Source organism: Neodiprion lecontei, chromosome 7 (genome assembly GCF_021901455.1).
Source record: "Neodiprion lecontei isolate iyNeoLeco1 chromosome 7, iyNeoLeco1.1, whole genome shotgun sequence".
Classification (NCBI taxonomy): domain Eukaryota; kingdom Metazoa; phylum Arthropoda; class Insecta; order Hymenoptera; family Diprionidae; genus Neodiprion; species Neodiprion lecontei.
In genome coordinates this window covers 8,909,257-8,930,022 of record NC_060266.1, presented here as the reverse complement: position 1 = coordinate 8,930,022, position 20,766 = coordinate 8,909,257, and the positions used below count along the sequence as shown (strand labels likewise).

Here is a 20,766-nt window from a genome sequence, read left to right as displayed (position 1 = left end):
TCATATACACATTGCACCACAAATACATATAACTTCTTTGCGATGAAGAGTTCATACGTAGATACCGTGAGCAAAAATTAAAAAAACTACTCCCTAACTTCGAAATTGAACTCTAGCCATGCATTTTTAAGGCCAAGTGATTTCATGTTAACGTGATGTGGAACTTAAATATATCCGTTTCGAATTAAACTTATTAACAGCAACTCATTAGGAAACATCACTAAGCCAGTGGCTAGGATTAGTTGCAATTTTGTACTTTAATGTTTCTCTATTCCAATGAAAATGAAAATTAGGGAAAAAAAATTACAAATAGCATATAGAATAATTATTATTTTACCGATTATATTCGATAGCTTTAATGCGATATAACTTCGTAACGTTGAGATCTTGTCATGGTAGATTACGGGTGGCAGATAACGGGCGGATGGAAGGATGAAGGGGCTGACCCACTCACCTAATAAATTTTACAATGACTAAATCACATAATATGAAGCTTAGCTGATTAACAAAGGATAAAACTGAAATAATGAACCATAACGTGATATATGTGTGGAATAGGCTATCTTGCACAATACCCATCCTAATGCAGTTATGCTGTTCCGTGATTTTAGTGTAAAAGAATCGATAATCACAGGAAAGTGCTGGTCTACTTGTGCCTTCTTGCCCCTTTGCCATGCAGACCAATGCCATCTGGTTATGTGTTTCACATAATTTCACTAACATCAGACAGTTTACCATGATTTTTGGGCGTACAATTTAAATTTGAAAAAATGTATTATCACTTTTGTAGTTGCCGAACGGATCTTGTACCGCGGAAAAATTGACATATACGTGAAATGAGATGAAATGTGTATAACTTGAGATAGTTTCTTATTATTTTAGTGTTAACCTTCAAAGAAAAATTGATATGGTTTCTTAAATGGGTTTTTGTTTTGGAACAACATTTGAAAAACCAATTCCGTAGATTACCAGAAAGGAATTAGAAAAATGTATTAAAGATTATTACTTTCAAATGTGTGCTAAACCGTATACTGAATGAAAAACTTTATCTTTCATGTGTTGTATCAAAATCTAGATAGAGTTTCTTGGAAATGATATTGATAATAGTTACCGATAAAAAAAAACACTTCATGAAAGCGATGGTTTTTCAAGCCAGTGACTGAAAATATTGATATAGAGTTAAGAGGAAACTTCGGTGAAATTTACGTAAAAAATAACGGAAAAATTGATTTTTGGTTTCTCACGGAAAAACATTCTTTGAATTGACCCTCACCTGGGAAAAATTTGACATTGCTAAAATATTTTTGTTGACGTGTTTTTTTTTTGGCCCGATAAAGAAATTTTTCAACTTTTGACCATCATAATGGGTCCGCTTTGGAAATTTTTCAAAATCCGACAAAAAACGTTCGATTAACCATTTTCGTCGAAGTCCGTTGATCCGTTCAATGATTTTTTGAAAATAAAAGAGCGCAAAGTTAATGAGCTGCCTGTACGCCGTCATTGGTCGGTAAGAGTGCGAATAACTCTCGTACTAATTATTTTGACATATAATCTAACCATCTAGGCATGAAAATTTCTGTGGTTTGGCAGTTGTTCTCCGCAAATGCGTTTGCCATACTATTTTTGAACGATAGATTTGACGAACTGTGAAAAATTTTTCTTGTGGTTCGAACGACTCGGACGGAAATTTTGAAGAGATCTGCATCTTAAAATGAATCGAATCAGCACTCGCTTGTCATCAAATGCTACAGCTGCGGTTATCGAATGGGTGAAAATTACACGAGCCCACGAACCAATGACACTTCAACAAGGTCACCCTTCGAAATAAACAGGCGAGCAGTTGATGGAATGATCGGCGTTGGACTAGGGCACTCAAGCATGGGAAAATTCTGTACCGTAATGGGCATGAAAGGTACGAGCGTCAGTAGCTTCAAAAGTCATGCGGACCAGTTGACTGTGGAGACAGAAGTTAAAAGCGAGAGTTTTAGAGAAAGCTGGAAAAACTATTAGAAGAGTGCATAAAGTAATAGATCCTTCAATGGAAAGTAGGGTACTACGTGACGTCTCAGTATCTTACGACGGTACGTGGCACAAACGAGGCCTTATATCGTTAGACGGAGTAGGTATAATCATCGACATCCTTACTGGACTGGCCATCGATTACCAGGTACTCTCAAAATACCTCCAGGTGTCTGTCGTTGTCACAACCCAACTGAATACTACTTCGCCTGATTTTGCAGTGTGGCAAGGTGGTCACAAATTAGAGTGCAATAAAAACTACAGCGGATTCTCTGGCATTATAGAAACAAAGGCAGTAGAGTATTTGTGGGACAGACTATTCTATCCGACGAAGACACAAATACATTTAGTCATTCAGAGATTATCGTCCCATACGGAGACGATGTTTCCGTCACAAAGAAGAAGTGTGTGAATCACATCGTGGAACAAATGGGCACCGGACTCCGGAAGCTCGTGAAAGACAGGAAAGTGGATGGAGTAACACTGGGGGGTGCGATACAAGCACACTCAAGGAGGCGACCATTTTATCCTTGACTAATTACTACAGAAATGCTATTGTAAAAATATTCCTCACATACCATTCACGTAACGAGCAATAGATGCAAGGATTAGCCACTGCGTGTCAACCGACCGGAATTCTCATCACGAGCAATGCCTCACTGGACCAGACTCGTGGTGTTTCTACAACAGAAGTGTGGTCAAGGGAAAAGAGCCGGAAAGCCATGAAAACATGTGGCCAAAGCTCAATCCGCGAGTAGTCGAAAAACTCAAGCCTCTGTACGAACGCCTGTCGACCAATGATCTACTAGCCCGTTGTGCTCGAGGTGCGACACAGAATGCTAACGGAAGCTTGCACTCCCTGATCTGGTGAAAAATCTCGAAAGAGACATTCATCTCCAAAAAGAGAATATAATTAGCAGTAGCAACCGTAGTTGCTGAGTTCAACATTGGAGTGCTCCATGCTCAAAAGGCAACGATTTGAGTGAGGTCTGAGAAGGTGGCAGATATTGCAAAAAAGATGAGCCAGCAACGAGATGCCAGGCAAAAGCGTAAAGCAGAATGGAAAGCAACGACGGAGTCCCAGAAAGTCGCACGAACAGTGAAAATTAAAAAAACCGCTGCGGGAAGGCTGAAACAGAAGCTGAAGGGACAACGTATGGTGCCGGGGAATTCCAACGGTTTCTTCACAGGACTAATTTGCAAGCACTCAGCTCCAAAGTTGAATTCAGGTGCGTTTTTGTATAGTAAACTCATGTAGAGCCTAGATAAATATTAGTTGATGGTTTTCATTTACTCAATATATTATTGAAATATTTGTCTAGCCCCAATAATCATTCCACAATAAAATTATTGGATTTTTTTTTTTTTGCCTTTATGTGCCGGAGTGAGCTAATTGAAAATTGATTGATTTTGCAAGAAGTAGCGGAGTAAGAAGAGGGTTGTAACATTGTTCTTAGGAATATATATATCTAATTTTTGTTTCTCCATATTTGAATTCTCTAAACCTGAATCACACGGGTAAATTGAAAGACTGTATAGAATTTATTTATATGACCCTTTCGAGCTTCAAATCATTTTTATAGCTTAACATTATATCGGCATTCATCCGGTCATTCCTTCAATCGTTCATTCACATGGAAATATCAATCATCAGATCTAAAAAAAATGCGTGTACAGTTAAAATTGTATGTACGAATCGTTGCTATTCTAGTTTAATCGCACATATTCATATATCTCGTCTTTCGTCACTTTGAATTGACTTTGCTGTTTTTTGTTTACATAAGTAAATCGCTTTCTACTTTTATTATATTTAAGTTGAAATACCTTTTGCTGGCTGCAACTTATCAGAATGAAGCTTGCGATAGTTTGGTTGATAATATTCCTGAAGTATTTTATGTTTTCGACGGGTGCTAAGATTTGTTTAAATATACCACTTTACATTTTATTTGATGATTATTCTGATACTTTTTCACACGCACTTTATGTTACAAAATTGTTATAGCTCTTATTTGCTTTAAAATTTAACAAGACTTTGTAGTGAGGAACGATTTACTACGTCATGCTTCTTAAAGATCTTGGCAGGGAGAGAGAGTTTTCAAGGAGACTGGTGTAATTGGTATAGGCCCCTGTTACGTGACCAGACACTATGAGCTGAATTCTCTTTAGTTATTATTCCGACTCTAGACGAGAATATATAAATCTTTACACGGTTGACCTCAGAACCGACACGCAGAAGCCGATTGGATACAAACTCGCACCGAGGAATGGAATTGAAGATCAATCAAAACAGCGATAGGCACTGACGACCGACACATGATTTATTAATATTATTATTTACATTTTGACATGAATTTTGAACTCAATTCAAATAAATGGAATTAAAAAAAAAAATACTGAATAACAAATTTTTTTCCTCCTGGCCCAATTTTATATGGTTCAAGTCAACGTTAAAGTCAACTAACAATAAATCAAACTGGCTTATTTCTACATTGAATAACTCATTCTATACATACTTCATATTTACTTCATGGAAGGTCATTCAATCGCGTTTATTTCAGAACTATGGTTTCAGGTATTCAGAAAATTCTTAGCACATTAGGTTTCATCCAATTATTTTGCCCTTTGGCAGATATATTCTTAGGCATATTGTCTTGAAATTCTTGCAAGGAATTTTAGTTGAGGTGAACATAAGTCATTTCCCAGCCTATAATATACCAAAAATTGTAGCAAAAAAAAATTCAAACTGTTGAATAACAATTCTCTTCAACAATTTTCAGTATTTGGCATTGAATATATCCATAAAAAATTTCAACCTTCTATGATGAGACCTAATGCGCAAGGGATGTTTCGAAGAAATCTTGGAAAAAATGCATAACCTTGGAATTACTTGACCTATTGAGCTGAATTTTGGATCAGATTCTAGTTTTAGAATTGTTCATAAATGGTGAAAATTTCAATGAAATTGATCCAAAAATACGGGACATTTTTTTCACCGAAGTCTTCCCTTAATATCTGGCCAAGCGTTTCGATTTTTTATGTGAATAAAGTTGTCTCTGGTTCCAAGTCAAACGATGTGGGGATACTTTTGGCCAGTGGTATCCTGCCTCGAAAATATCACTTTTCCTATTGGTACAATTTTTATCTGTAAGGGATTCATTTTTTTAAAGGACATCGTTTATACCGGAGTTCAGTTCAATTTTATAATAAATGATTAATTGATGATAATTCAGAAGTATTGTACAGTATTGGGTGTGAAAGATGTGAGAAACTGACTAAATATAAAGATTATTCATTGATCCTTCGAAATCTACGACGTTCACATGAGCTCAAGTATAATGCGTGGGTTAAAAAACGATTTCTATATAACGATTAAAAAATAATGTTAGCCTAAGAATATCAACGAAAAGGTGTATAAATATGGAAGCCCAATAGGGTACACATATGAAATTACGATGTATGTATAAATTGTAAATTCACAGTAGACATATGCATACATAGAAATGTCAAAAAAATTTGGATGTATAAATAAAAGCCTTATAAAAACTAATTCAATGTACTGAGCGTGTGTAAGTTGACAAAAGTAAGACAGAGAAATAGAGTCGAATGTCGATGGAAAACGTGGTTTCTTAGTAAAAATCAATGCGTGAAGATGAAAAAAAAGACAAGAACCAAGTAATAGTATGACAACACGGAACAATATAAATCTACAGGAGCCCCGCAGTGTTGTACGTGGCCTGGTCCGTCTTCTTCCATTATCGTTCACATGAAAATTTCCGTTTACGGTGAATGCACAGCCGTCAGCGATAGAGAATTGGTAACTTTTACTGACAATGAGGAGTGTAGGCTGCTGATGTGTGCCACTTGTGACCGACTGACTGCTGTCCAGGATGATCGGCGAACCCCGCCATCTCCAGACACGCACGGATCATCTTTCACGTAGGTGTGTGGCAATCTCGCATCAAGCTTACATTGTTGGGCCATCTTATATTCCTCACAGCACGTGAGGTGAATGTGAGAAATTAATCATCATTTGTTGGGAATAAATATTAGGACATGAAGCAATTGTTTTGAAAAAATAATCAAACTTGATTTGCGTGATTGAAATATCTATCATACATGATGAATGGTGAACTAAAAAATATACTTTGCAGAGGAAATTACAGAACTTGATAGATGTTATAATGGAAGTAATTCACAGACGATATGTATTGATCAAGAAATGGTGCCGGAACTTTGAATAGTGACAGTTATGAGTCACTGAGTAGATGCAGTTGCAAAAAAAGGACAAAAATTAAAAATACGAAGACACATATGAGATCAGAAGGATACTATAAAGACTGTGGGATACCACTACTAGCAAACAAGTGGTCGCTCAGGATGCTATGGATTATTTGTGACAAATGTGCAGTAAGTCGCGTTTTCAGTTTAGTGCAAAATTGGTCGCGAAAAATATTTTAGCGATAAGACATCGACATAGTAGCATCACTATGGACTTTATGGTAAATTACTGGTGATTTACCAGCATATTATTAACCATAAGAAGAATATTCCAGTATGTTTGCAAAGTTTCGCAAATTCAGATACATCTGAAGTCCATTTTGTCGGTGACGCATCTAGTCATCAGAGAGCTAATCTATGAGGTTTGGAGAGTGTGTCTCATAGGTCAGATGTTACAAAACTACACAAACGTAAAATATTGCCTCTTATCCTTAAAGTGAGGCATGAAAGAAGTGGACAAGTCAAGAATTTTGACATCGAATTGCTGCCTGAAAATTGTTGGAATGGCTCTTAATATTTATATATGCTTCAGCAGGATCCCAGCTTCTATACTTTAGTCAATTGACCTAAATTTTCTACAGCATTTTAACGCTTTTAGTTGGTTTAATTCTGCAATATTTATGTATCTTATATGTTTATAGGTGTTTACTTTGTATACCTTAGCTCAACAACAACTCAGCAAACAATTTCATTATGATTTTGGCCTGCGAGGAATAGTGACGCTAACTCGTTATGCTGGAAAAAAAAGAAGATTGTATCCAAATCTCCCCGATGAAGAGGTTTGTATTATAGCATGGATAAAATATATAAAAATGCAATTTAATAACATGTTACTGTAAAAATTTTATTACCCTAGCTAAAGTACATTGTAAGGCATCTACCTTCTCAGTGTTTACTAATTGCAGCATACTATGCTTATAGGATAGGACAGGGTTAAGTAGACAGCCTGAACTTTATATTCTAGTAAAATTGTATATCGCGTGATAAATTTGACAATTGAGCTTCATCTGGACGAGTATAGCTTGTGACACGAAATGTGAAGCAATATGCGAGGACTTTCATGACGTAAATCAGATATCGCCTGTCCGCACTCTCACGCACGCCAGTTTAGCAACAACTGTGTGAAAAATTAGATTTGGAAGGCACGAAAGATGCTAGTTGCAGCGAGTAAAATTAGAGTCAGGTAACTCATGGTAGTAGATAGGGTGTATCAGGTCTGGTTCACAACGGTGGCGTACCGGAAAAGTCAATTCTGGTTCCTACCTTACCGACAATTTATTTGAAACCTGTTACGGGGTAAGAATTCCAGCTTTGAAAAGTGACCTGTATTGCCGGTACGATTTTCACCGATGGGGCGAACAATTGATTGTGAGATTTTTCAATTTTTGCTGTCGGACTGATAGACATTTCACCGATAGCGAATTCGATGATGAGATTTTTTTAATTTGAAATGAATAAAAATTTTTTTTTTTGTACTGCTAGTACGATAATAAGATTTCTTTGACTTTGGAGTCACATATATTTCCACTGACGGGAGTGTTGCTTGCAGAAGTATCACCATAGGTTTTCACGGGCTGCGCTCCCTTTATCAATTGATCGTTGTTCTATTTCGTCGGTCAATCTCGTACATGGTGTCGATCAATCGGGTCTGCTTTGGTTTCAATGTCTACTGCAAGATTGCTATATTTTATTAGGTGAAAGTGGTAGTTGTAGAGGGGATGCATAACGTTAGAACAAAACCGTCGGATACTTTGAATATGCCCGTTAAGTGCGACACAAACAACTGTCAGAAGAAAATTAAGAACGAGAAATGTCACGTAAGACATACAGTAGTAAAGCAAGGAAAGTTCTGAGTACAAACACCTTCTTTACCGACCGAGCTTCTCCGCGCATCCCAGACGCAAACCCTTGAAGGTGACCCCCACTCTCTTCAGATAAAACGTGATCTGCCGTACCGACTTGAGGTCAAAAACATGCAACCTTACCGATAATTGTATCGGTCGACGGTAAAAATCGCATTGCCTTACCGACAATTCTTATCGGTAGGTCAAAATCGTGCTGTTTCACCGACCGAAGGTCAGAGTCTCTATGTGGTACTCGCCTACCAACGGTAGAGGGCGCAGCAGGGGTGTGAACTTTTTTACTGACCTGGATGTCGGTTACCCGTCCCGCATTCTTTTCCCACGATAGGACTGTTGATGTGTAACATCAACCACTTCGAATTCTTTTCCCACGGTAGGACTGCTGATGTGTAACATCAACCACCCCACATTCCTTTCCCACGTTATCAACCACGCGACATTCCAAAATTAATGGTTCTGAGGATTGTTTTTCACTTACTCGGATGCCGGTTTGATATCAACCACGTGACATTCTTTTTGGCTTGTAACTGTCGTGTGAACTCAACGATGAATTTTGAACGGGTTCAGTCAAGACCAGGGTGCAAGGTCGACCGATAGCCGTGGTATATTCAGAGCCATGGATCTGCGGTGTCGGGTTACAATCGCACTAGGAATGCTAAGAGGTGCGCGCGCATACACAAACATACGTACAGCTGCCCTATCAAACGGACGCTCATCACTGCAAACGATCATTAAGTCACAACTTGTCAAGTATACATGAGGAAAAAGCTCAAGATGGAATCCGCGAAATATTTGAGATTGATCGATATTATGGAATCGGCGTACAAAATCTTTGACAAATCATCATCAACAGCAGAGGTTCAGAGATGAATGAAATTTGGAAATCAGAATATTCGTCTTCTGAACAAAATTTTGCGAAAGGCTTCATCGATTAGAGAAAAGATGAGAATTATCACAACGATCGGACTCTTGAAAGCGTCTTGAGAAAACGGGTAGAGGTACGCGGCAAGAAAGAAGAAGCGATCGAGTTCACTGGGAAGATTTGGAATCAGCTTTCGAGGGGAGAATTCGAACTGGATCCATCGTCAATTTGAAGCATAAAGATGTGGAGAGATTTCTAGAAGACGCAAAGGTACTAGCTGTGACAAGACTAAAAAACGCTTTGAAGAAAGACAGGAGCTTAAAAGCCAACGTTATCCAGGCTTGTAAATTTAAAGTTAGAAAAGATGATCGCACGGTGGAAGAGATCAAATTTTTCAATACGAGAAACGAAATCATCCTCCAGACAACGGATATCAACGAATGGTTCATCGAAAACGCGACAGAGCGTTTGTTGAAAAAGGTGGAAGATTTCCAGGAAAAGGATTCAGGCTGGTCGTTAGTTGAAATTATAAATTTTACCGTCAACATCATAACAAGTACGTGCCACTACGAGGCGGTGTCTTCACATACACACCACTACCCAAAGATATTCCAGATAAGAAGGCTGTCGTCAACATCCGTAACAGCGACTCGTATTGCTTTCTTTGGTCGGTCACCGCAGCTCTGTTCCCAGCCGACAACAACAATCCCAGTAAAATCACTTCATATCCGTACTTCAGCTCAGTGCTACAATACGAAGGTTTGCTTTTTCCAATGTCTTTGGACCAGATTCCAAAATTTAGATTCCAAAAAAAGAAACTTAACAAACTTTCAATTACCATTTGTGGTATAGATAGTACCGAAAAACAAAAGTGCAGCGAAGTTGTACCCATTTATTTGAGCCGAAACAAGTCTGACAAACCTGTAATTCATCTTTTAGCGATAGACGCTGAAATCACTGACGATGACGATGATGTTGATGAGGATAATCATGAAAAAAATAGGATCTTTCATTTTACTTGTATTTGAAATCTGTCTCGATTAACAAGTTCTCAAATTTCTAAACGTAATGGTCGTACTTGGTTGTGCGATAGATGTTTGACTCACTTTCAATCTGCAAGATGTTTGACAAAGCACAATGTGGATTGCATGAATTTAAACAAGACCAAAGTTATTTTACCTAGAGAGGAGGAAAAGATACTGATATTCAAAAATTTCGAGCACAAAGAAACCGTTCCATTCTGCATTCACGCAGATCTAGAATGTTTACTGGAACCTACGCTCGAGAAGATGGGTACAATAACAATTTATCAGAAGCATTTTTCGTATAATATAGCTTACTATATACATTGTGCGTTTGACGATTCGCTTTCAAAATTCAAAATTAATCGTGAAGAGACTTGCATTAAATGGTTTGCGAATGAGTTAGCGGAATTGGCACATTCGTTAGAAGTTTGTTTCAAAACTTTTGTACCGATGGAACCGCTCAATTTCAATCAAATCAACGAATTTCATTCAACAACAGTGTGTCACATTTGTGTAAAACCGTTCACACCCACAGACGTGAAACATCGTGATCACTGCCATTTCACGGGAGAGTACCGTGGTGCTGCTCATCGAGGTTGCAATCTAAATTACCAAAATTCGCACAGTATCCCAGTGATATTCCACAATCTGTTGGGTTACGATTCGCATTTTCTGATCAAAGCACTGGCTACATCGTTCGAGGGCACAATTGAGCTTGTATAGTCGAAGCTTCTTCATAGGCGAAGTTGCCTCGTAGTTTTGAATTGAACCTTTTTTATTAGTGTGAAGGATAGAGGTTGAGGTTTTCTTGAATAAAAAACTCTCGCGTTTGAGCCATCGAATTATGAATGTTTATTGGCTCTTGTGGGAAAAGCCTTGCGGCATAAAAACCCACGAAGTCTGAACGTGTATTTGTGAACGTATAAAAGAATGTGTCGCACACGTGAATGTGTCGATTGTGTATATGAATGTGTATATGCCGGTTACAGCCCGTTTGGCTCATGCCACCGCGATCTCGAGTGCGTTTCGTATTGCGATTTTTGTTTTATTCGATTCGATCGAATTTCGTATGATTTGCGTTTGCCTTACTCCGAGGAGCGAACGTGTATGAAAGTATGATTGGTGTTGGTAGTACACCAAGAGCGCTCGGGCTCGTTGTATGATGGAAGGGTGCAAGACCCTTGGTATGCGTGTATGGGCACTCGGTCCCGTGTAGAATGAGAGACATTCGCGCCGTACTCATCTACCTTACTCCGTAGAGCGAACGTATACGAGAGTATATTTGGGCCTCTCGTCTTTTGATCGTGAGAACGCACGGCGTCACTCACGATCGTCACTAGACGGACGACTTGACTCGACCGTTTTAAAAAATGCGTGATGCGCGCTCGCCTCCTCATCTACGCGAGATTTGGCATCCCTGCGGAGACGAATCGTTCGAGCGCGGCTCGCACGGAGATCGCAATGACACGGGCACAAAACGACGCTCAGGCACTGAACAAGCTTCTACCCGTGAACAAAGAAAAGTACATTTCTTTTACAAAATATGTCGAGGGGACCGATATGAAGTTTAGATTCATAGATTCGTACCGTTTCATGCCCAGTAGTCTGGCGAAATTAGCAACGTATCTCGGTCATGATCAGAAATCAATCACACAAAAATTTTATCGTAGCTCAGATAAATTTCAGTTATTGACCAGAAAAGGAGTGTTCCCGTACGAATACATAGACAGTTGGGAGAAGCTCGAGGACAGACGGCTACCATCAAAGCAACAATTTTACTCAAAATTAAATGATCGGGATATATCAGACGACGACTATGCACATGCATGTGAAGTTTGGCAAACTTTTAACGTTCAAACTTTGGAAGAGTATTTGGACTTGTATTTACAGACGGACGTGTTTTTACTAGCCGACGTTTTTCAAAACTTTCGACAGAGCTGTTGGACAACGTACAACCTGGACCCCTTACATTATTACACCACGCCCGGTCTGTCGTTCGATGCGATGTTAAAGTGTACCGACATCGAGCTCGAGCTACTCACCGACATAGATATGGTTATGTTTATCGAAAAAGGTATTCGTGGTGGTGTGTCACAGTGCTCGAACAGATACGCAAAGGCTAACAACAGGTACATGGGGGAGGAATTCGATCCTAAGGTCGAAGAACCTTATCTCATGTACTTTGACGTTAATAATTTGTACGGTGCTGCTATAAGCTTTGCTCTGCCACACAGTTCTTTCGAATGTTTATCAGACTTTGGACAATGCGACGTTCTGCCCATCTCGGACGATGCGGAGTTTGGTTACATACAGGAGGCGGATTTGGAATATCCTGAGGAACTGCATGAAATTCATTAAGATTTACCACTGTGTCCGGAGCACTATAGAGCACTCAGATCCCGAACAATGAACACCCGAAACTGACGCCCACGCTACCTTCCAAGAAAAACTACGTTGTTCACTATGGCGTTTTAAAACAATGCTTACAATTGGGTCTAAAGTTGGTTGAAATTCACCGAGTTCTCAAATTCAGACAAACCCCGTGGCTCAAAATATACATAGATTCGAATACCGATTCGCGGAAAAAATCTCACAACGAGTTTGAGAAAAATTTTTACGAACTGATAAACAACGCAGTTTTTGGCAAAACGATGGAAAATGTTAGGAAGTATAGAGATGTCAGGCTGATCACGAAATGGCATGGAAGATACGGTGCCAGAGCTACTGTAGCCAAACCCAATTTCCGCAGCTGCACCATTTTCGAGAAAGAGATGATTGTCGTCAAAATAAGTAAGACCAAAGTCAGGTTCAATGAACCATCGTATAAAGGTTTATCCATCATGGATCTGGCTAAAACATATATCTACGATTCTCATTATAATTATATCAAACGGAAATTTGGCAACCGAGCAAAATTGATGTATGCGGATACCAACAGTTTGATTGACAATTTTACCGTCCCCGACATATACGAACATATAAGGGAGGACTTGCATGAATTCGATACGTCTGATTATCCGCTTGACAACGTTCATGAAATGCCTCTAGCGAACAACAAAGTTCTCGCCTTGATGAAAGATGAGAATAACGGGAAAACAATGCTGGAATTTAAAGGATTAAGAGCTGAATTGTACGCATTGCAAATCTTGGAAGATGAGAAAGACAGTCAACGTGCCAAAGGTGTCGAAGGATCAGCGTTGAGAAAAATAACTTTCAACGATTATTTGGAATGTGTTTTTGTTGAGGGCTCGGGACTGACGGGTTTATATAAATGAAGTACACGAGAAATAAGATATGAAATAGTAGGATAGCGAGAGCGTGTGTTTAGGAGCGTGTCTGCTCTGTGGCCCGTGTCCACAAGTACTGACTCAGCGGTCGTCTACGACTCTATAGAAACACCATAGATGGCGCGACCTAAAGGCACGTTTTCACAACATCCTTCCTTTTTTATTAAAGATCCATATTTTATAATATTACACATTTATGTAATGGATTACGATAGAAGGATTTACATAGGTGAATTACATTAATCAATGCCAAAGCGTTTTGTCGGTTGTCTGTTGCGACTTGACCTACGTACATTTTCGTTCGTATTAGACCTAATCGGCAATACATGTTGAACAGCTGTTGACTGTATTTCGGAACATTGATTACTGTTCGCTTCTTGGTTTACAGATATATTATTAGCATTTTGATTTGTTACACGCAAGGATACATTATTTTCAGGATTTACATTGTTACGTGATTGAGATACCTGAGTTAATTCGCACGGTAGGATAACTGGATCCTTGTTACGTGAGTTCACCTTTTCGATGTAAGGTGCTGGAATCAAAAGCCATCTATTACGCTTTACAATACTTCCACTCGTGGTTCTAACCATGTATGCATTAGGACTATCACATATCTCAGTGATTTCAGCGTAGCGTCGCATATCAATAACCCAAACTTTGTCTTTTACAGATAATTTAGATAAATTTGTCACGCGATGACGCTTATTATAATAATATTCCTGCTTATCTTTTCTCTCTTTTTCTTTAATTGAGATTTTTTTATGATCAATAAAAGTACCTAATTGTTTCGGATGCATAGGAACAATCGATCTGATTTTACGCGAAAACATTAATTCCGCAGGTGAATAACCGTTTTCAAGTGGAGATGTTCTATACGCTTGTAAACCTAAATAGACATCATCCGATTTTGCGATAATCTTTTTTGCGATCTTGACTGCGGACTCAACTTCACCTTTACTTTGAGAATATTTCGGCGAGCTAGTTACATGAATTATATCTAATTTTTTACAAAATTGTAGAAACTTTTTCGAGAACTGAGTTCCGCCGTCGCTTCGTATACATTCAGGATTACCATACCTACTGAATAACTCCTTACATTTTTCAATTGTATTTTCTTCAGTCAAAGAAGGCATTTCTGATATTTCGAAAAAACGAGAATAATAATCGGTGGTAACCATATACCATTTTTTCAGCTTAAAAAAATCAATTCCGATTTTTTGCCAAGGTCTGTCCGGAAAACTTTCTTTTACAAATGGTTCTTTTACATTGCTTCTATTTTCTATACATTTTGGACAGAATTCAATGAGATTTTTTAATTGTGTGCCTAGTCCCAGCCACCAGATTGACTGTTTAGCTCTATCACGACATTTACTTATTCCGAAGTGTCCTTCATGCAATTTATTTAAAATCTCAAGTTGCAGAGAAGGTGGAATTACTAATCTGTCATTATATAGCAACAAATCTTGTACATATGAAAAACTTTCTTTAAGTTGAAAATAAGGAAATAAACCGTCTGGTAACTGAGTCTTCTCTGGCCACTTATTTAAACAATAGTCAATTATTTTTGAACAGATAAAATCAGTTTTTTGTTCTTCGCCTATTTTTTGTAAGTAATTTTGTTGTACAGGTAAACTTTTAATAATGAGATTTACATAAGCATCGGCTTCGTCGCAAAGGTCATATTTTGTATTACATTCCAATGGATAACGTGAAAGTGTATCCGCTAATACTAATTGTTTTCCCGGTACATGAACAATTTTATAATTATAACGCATAAGACGCATTCGAATTCTTTGCAAACGAGGAGTTATTTCGTCCAAAGGTTTTGTTTTTAAAATTTGCAGGAGCGGTTTATGATCCGTCTCCAAAGTTACCTCTATGCCTGTTATGTAATCTTTAAATTTATCTGAGGCAGCTGAGAGCGCCAAAGCTTCTTTTTCAATTTGGCTGTATTTACGTTCTGTTGACGTTAGCGTTCTCGATACATATGCCACGATTTCGCGCGTTCCGTCTTTATTTTGCTGCATAAGTGCGGCTCCGAGACCGTAACTTGACGCGTCAGCTTGAATGATTACATCTTTTTCATAATCGAAGTGAGCTAAAACCGGTGCTTTTAATAATGCAGATTTTAAGCTTTGAAAAGCTTTCTTTTGTGATTCACCCCATACAAATTCAGTATCACTTTTTAACAATGCGGTAAGCGGCTCTAATAGCATCGATTTGTTGGGAACGAACTTGGCTACAAAATTAATTGTACCTAGAAATTGCTGTAAGCTTTTAACATCGTTCGGTTCTGGAAATTTGCTTATGGCTTCTAATCTTTCAGGTAATATTTCTATACCTTTCTGAGATATTCGGTGGCCTAAAAAATCAATTACAGTGACACCGAAACAGCATTTAGATTTATTGGCGGTGACGCCTTCGTTATCTAACCGTTCCAGCACAGTTCTCAATAGTTGATCGTGCTCATCTATCGTTTCCGCAAAAATCATAACGTCGTCAACTTGACAGATGACATTTGGTAAATCGGCAAATAATTTCGCGAACATTTCCGAAAAATAATCTGACGCGCAATTTATACCAAATGGCAAACGCTTACTTTTGAATCTACCGAAAGGGGTAATAAAAGTAGTTAGAGCTTGACTTTCCTTGGATAATTCGACTTGATTATACCCGGAATTTGCATCTAGTTTTGAGAAAAATTTCGCACCTTTTATTCTAGCTAAGGCTACATCAACCTTTAAAATTGGATAAACACTGCGTTTGACACTATCATTTAAAATCGTATAATCTCCGCAAACTCTAATACCGTTACCTTTTGGCGCGCATACAATTGGACTACACCATTCCGTCGGTTCGTTTACTGGAGCTATAATGCCTTTTTTTTGCATATCGATCAAATTTTCTTTTAATTTTTTCATCAAAGGAATAGGTACAACGCGAGGAGTCGTTTGAGCGTGCGGCTTAATATTTTCTTTTAATGGTATAGTTAACTTACGTTTAAATTTTCCTAAGCCATTAAAAACGTTTGGATACTCTTTTATCGGATCAAATTTACAATAAGACTTTTCGGCAATTTTTTTAATTTCCAAAGCATTAACAAATTTTACTAAATTGAATTGTTCAATGTCTGGCTTGCCTAATAAAAATCGATCTAATCCTTTAATTACATAAGCTTTTACATTTTCTACAACGTTTGCTTTTTTTAACTTCAAGTACACAAAACCCATGACTGACATTTTTTTACCATCCGCGCTGTAAATAACTTGTTTAGTATTTTGGATTTTACTATGAAATTCACGCTCTGCAAATTTAAATGGAATACAAGAAACATCTGCGCACGTATCTATATTAAACGTAACGTTTTTACCAAGATTTAAAACCTCGAACTCTGCTGTGTAATCGCGAGAATTGTTTTGTTTACGTTTCACTGCTCCGATGAAGTGTGCGTTGAAAACATCTTCGCTCGTGTCGTCTTCTTCGGGATCCGCACCGTGTATGGCGTTGATCGACTTGCTCCGACACACCTTGTCCCAATGGTTCTTCTTCCCGCAGTTTCGACAAGTTGAGTTGAGTGCAGGGCACTTCTTCGAATTTTGATGTTTTCGTAAACCGCAGCGAGAGCAATTTTCGCTTTTCGCTGTATCTCCATGTTTTTCGTTACTTTTTTTAACACTAGGCTTCTTTTTTGTAATACGATTCACTTCACTTTTTTCTGGGCTCTTTGAGCGCAAAACTTTATTTTGCTTTTCTTGCATCTCCGCTTGTCGCACTAACGTAATTGCATTTTCTAGCGTGAGATTTGGAGTGAGCTGTAATCGTTCAGAAGCTCTAGCATCTTTTATCCCAATGACGATGCGATCACGAATAAGATCATCTTTTAATGTTTCATAATCACATTTTTCAGCTAACGCGTGCAAAGCCGTAATAAAAGAGTCAACACTTTCAGATTCTTCTTGGAATCTCGAGTTAAACTTGTATCTCTCAAATATAACGTTCTTTTTTGGAGAAAAATACTTGTCAAATTTTTTCTTAACCTCACTGTAAAGAGTCTCATTCACGAGGTTAGGAAATATACGTAACAAGATATCTTCGGCTTCTTCGCCCATTGTGTAGCATAGCAAATCAACTTTTTCTTTTTCTGACTTATTTGTCAGGCCAGCCACAGATAAATATCTCTCAAAACGTTTAATCCAAACCGGCCATGCCTCTGGTTTAGTAAACTCAAATTCTCGGGGAGAATTAACGTTAGACGTAGTATTTGAAGCTTCGTTAGCCGTCTGCGTCGCACCACTTGATGTTTGTGGACCATTCGTCATCTTGTTCTCCTTTTTTTTTGCACGGAAACAGTTACACGATAAAACAATGTGCGCTAACCTTACACTTTTTTATCTCGTTGAAGTTCAGTTTAAATACCGACTTCTGACACCATGTTGAGGGCTCGGGACTGACGGGTTTATATAAATGAAGTACACGAGAAATAAGGTATAAAATAGTAGGATAGCGAGAGCGTGTGTTTAGGAGCGTGTTTGCTCTGTGGCCCGTGTCCACAAGTACTGACTCAGCGGTCGTCTACGACTCTATAGAAACACCATAGATGGCGCGACCTAAAGGCACGTTTTCACAACAGTTTTGAACCTTGAAAATTTGTCTACAAATCAGCATTTGATATTAGGTCGAAAGCACAAGGTAAACACCGTAGAACAGCAGAAGGTGGCACTGAGCTGGAATGACGACAAGCGGATCGTGTTTCAAAACACAACCAACACGCTTCCGTGGGGCTACAAGCCCGCACCTTAGCATTGTAATTTGTAACTGTACCATGATGTATCAAATATTATGATGTAGGATAGTGAATAAGAACGCTCTGAAATATAAAAAATTGTACAACGATGCATATGTCTGTAAATTGTCTAAAAAATAAAGATGCATACTTGTTATGTGTCGAGTCCAAAATAAAGAGGCACACACATTTTTACAAAAAATTCATTTATTTAATGTTACATGTTCGATTCGCTTATCCAACTGTTGTGTGTATTGTCAAAACCTAACCATTTAACATATATTTTTCTTCCACGCTTCTTGAGCACCTTCTTCACCAGATAGATATCCGAATGTTTAACCTTGAGAAGCTCTTGTTCGTAGAAACCACCAGCGATGGGTTCATCTCGGTAGTCTTTGAGCTTGTACGTCACAGGATGAGTATTTTCCATTCGACTTGTCGTGAATATTTCAGTCGTCCACTTGGGAGTGTAACCTTTCTTGAAGACATTTTTGAATTTGCTGATTCGAACTATGTCGCCAGATTTGAATTTTGCCGATATGTAGGTATCGCTCGAAGCCCTCCGTACGCCTGACGTAATAACAGCCTTTCGTTTGCAACGGTGACATCCGACGGTTTCATTCTTACGGTTCGATGTTTGGCGTTGTTGTAAGCCGAAACCAAACCAGATAAGATATCGAGCCACTTGTAGCTTCCTTGCATGCTGGACCGTTTCCACATTTTACCTTTCAGCGTGCGACTGAAACGTTTACAGATCGAAGCCTTCAAATCACTGTACGTGGAGTAAAGATTGATTCCGTAACGTGTGATAAGCGATTCAAATTTCGAGTTGTGAAATTCCGTTCCTCTGTCGACGTGTAAGTTTTTCCGTACCCGTCCTTGAACAAGCACAGACTCCATTGCTTTCGTAACATCATCTCCAGACTTGCTCTTTATCGGTATAGCCCACGCATACTTTGGAAAGATATCAATCACTGTAAGCATGTACTTGTAGCCTTTGTTTTGTTCAGCGTATGATGTCATATGAACAAGATCCGCCTGCCAGGTCTCGTCGATTCCGCACACGTCTACATGTCGACACGGGTAATTCCGGCGTGCAGGCTTATGCAGTTCCGTCACCAGTGCTTGCTTTTCCTCGTTCATATTCCAACGCTCTCAGTCGGGTGTCCAATTGAGAAATGTTATGAGCGTTTCAAATCGACAAGTCTCTGCCTGTTTCAAAGTCTGTGTAAAAGGTATCCAAGACTTTCTCCGTGGTGAGCTCCAAAGCTTTGATCATTTGATCGAGGTTGTCGATTTGTTTTTGCAGCACGTTGAATTTTCGTCTTAAGATTTTTCAAGTTACAGCATTGTTCGGCTCTGCGGGATTTGCGACACTGCACAGTCTCTGGTTCCGTATACCGTAATGCCCGTCCGCTGTTATTTGAAATCCGACACCCGTAGGACCGCCAGTGCTCGCGGCCGTGTTTTTGTCCAGATGCCGTCCAAACACGTCGACGCTCATCTCGGTAATGAATGCAAAAACGATGGGAACTGCTCAAGAAATGATTTCTGCTTCGCGTAGCTCTTCGATAATGGAGATTATTTTGTTATTGTGACTCGGATTTCCCGCTGCCTGAGATGCCAGGAGTAAACGAAGACGCTCCACTAACTTATTTGGATCATCCCAGAAAACGTATTCCGTTTCAACACCTTGTCGAGCGATCATAGCTTGCGGTAGTAGGCCTTAACCCTTTCGGCGAGGTGATAGGGAATGATCCATCAATTCGGCAATGACATTTTTGAATTTGTAACTGTTATCGTTTTGAACAGCCCCATCGGATGAGTAATACTTTTTATGCTCGTTCGTTGCGAGGATTAGGTTTTCAAAATCTCCCCGATCTCCAGCGCTCACACAAGAACCGTCAGGCTTCTTTTTAAACGAAAGTTCTAGCAAACCCTTTGTTTTCGGGTAAAGCGTATCGCCAATACGAATGTAGTCACTCTCAAAAGATATCAACGAATCAGCAATCATTAGTCCGTTTCAGAGGTTGCGTACATCGTACACGTTGTCCAATTCACCTTTTGTCTTCGCATCTCTTATCAGTGCAAAATACCCAACCTTAATTTTCTCGACCTGTATTTCTACGATTGTTTCGTCTCCTGCCGAAGCAAAGGAATCGTCCATTTTTCGTTTTATTTTTCATCAGCTTTATTTCTTCTTTAATTTCTTTCACCTCTTGTTCTACAGGTTTGGTGTCTTTTGTAACATTCACCAGTTCTTGCAACGGAGTCACTACTGGTTCGAAAACGTCACTCAATTTCTGGGTCGTAGATTCCTTGCCCGACTTGAGCAATCTGTGTTTTTGACGGATCGCAGCACTTGCTTGAGCGGTCTGATGTAGGACATCTTTTTGGAAACTTCAGAGCTCTGCATGTTGACGCAACTGAGTCTGCAACGCTACTGCGTCTCTCGCTCGGAAACGTTAGATTTTGTTTCTTCTCCAGGCTAACGAAAGAATCGACCCCCTTCTGTATCGTCCTTCGTTGAGCTCACTGTCTTTGTCGATCACCAGAAAGCCGTACTTCTCACCTTTCCAGCATGCAGAGCACACACTTTCAAACTCTGTGCAAGACATATCGGTGTTTACATGGTCGTTGTATACGT

General features: G+C 39.0%; 1 protein-coding gene across 1 annotated transcript in view; it reads left to right on the top strand.

Annotated features, from left to right (window-relative positions):
- LOC107227614 (dynein axonemal heavy chain 2) overlaps positions 1-20,766 on the top strand; it is a 732,784-nt gene that overhangs the window by 297,469 nt on the left and 414,549 nt on the right. The window contains exon 16 of the mRNA XM_046746102.1: positions 6,939-7,076. Coding sequence (XP_046602058.1) covers positions 6,939-7,076 — 138 coding nt within the window. The remainder of the gene's footprint in view (positions 1-6,938; positions 7,077-20,766) is intronic.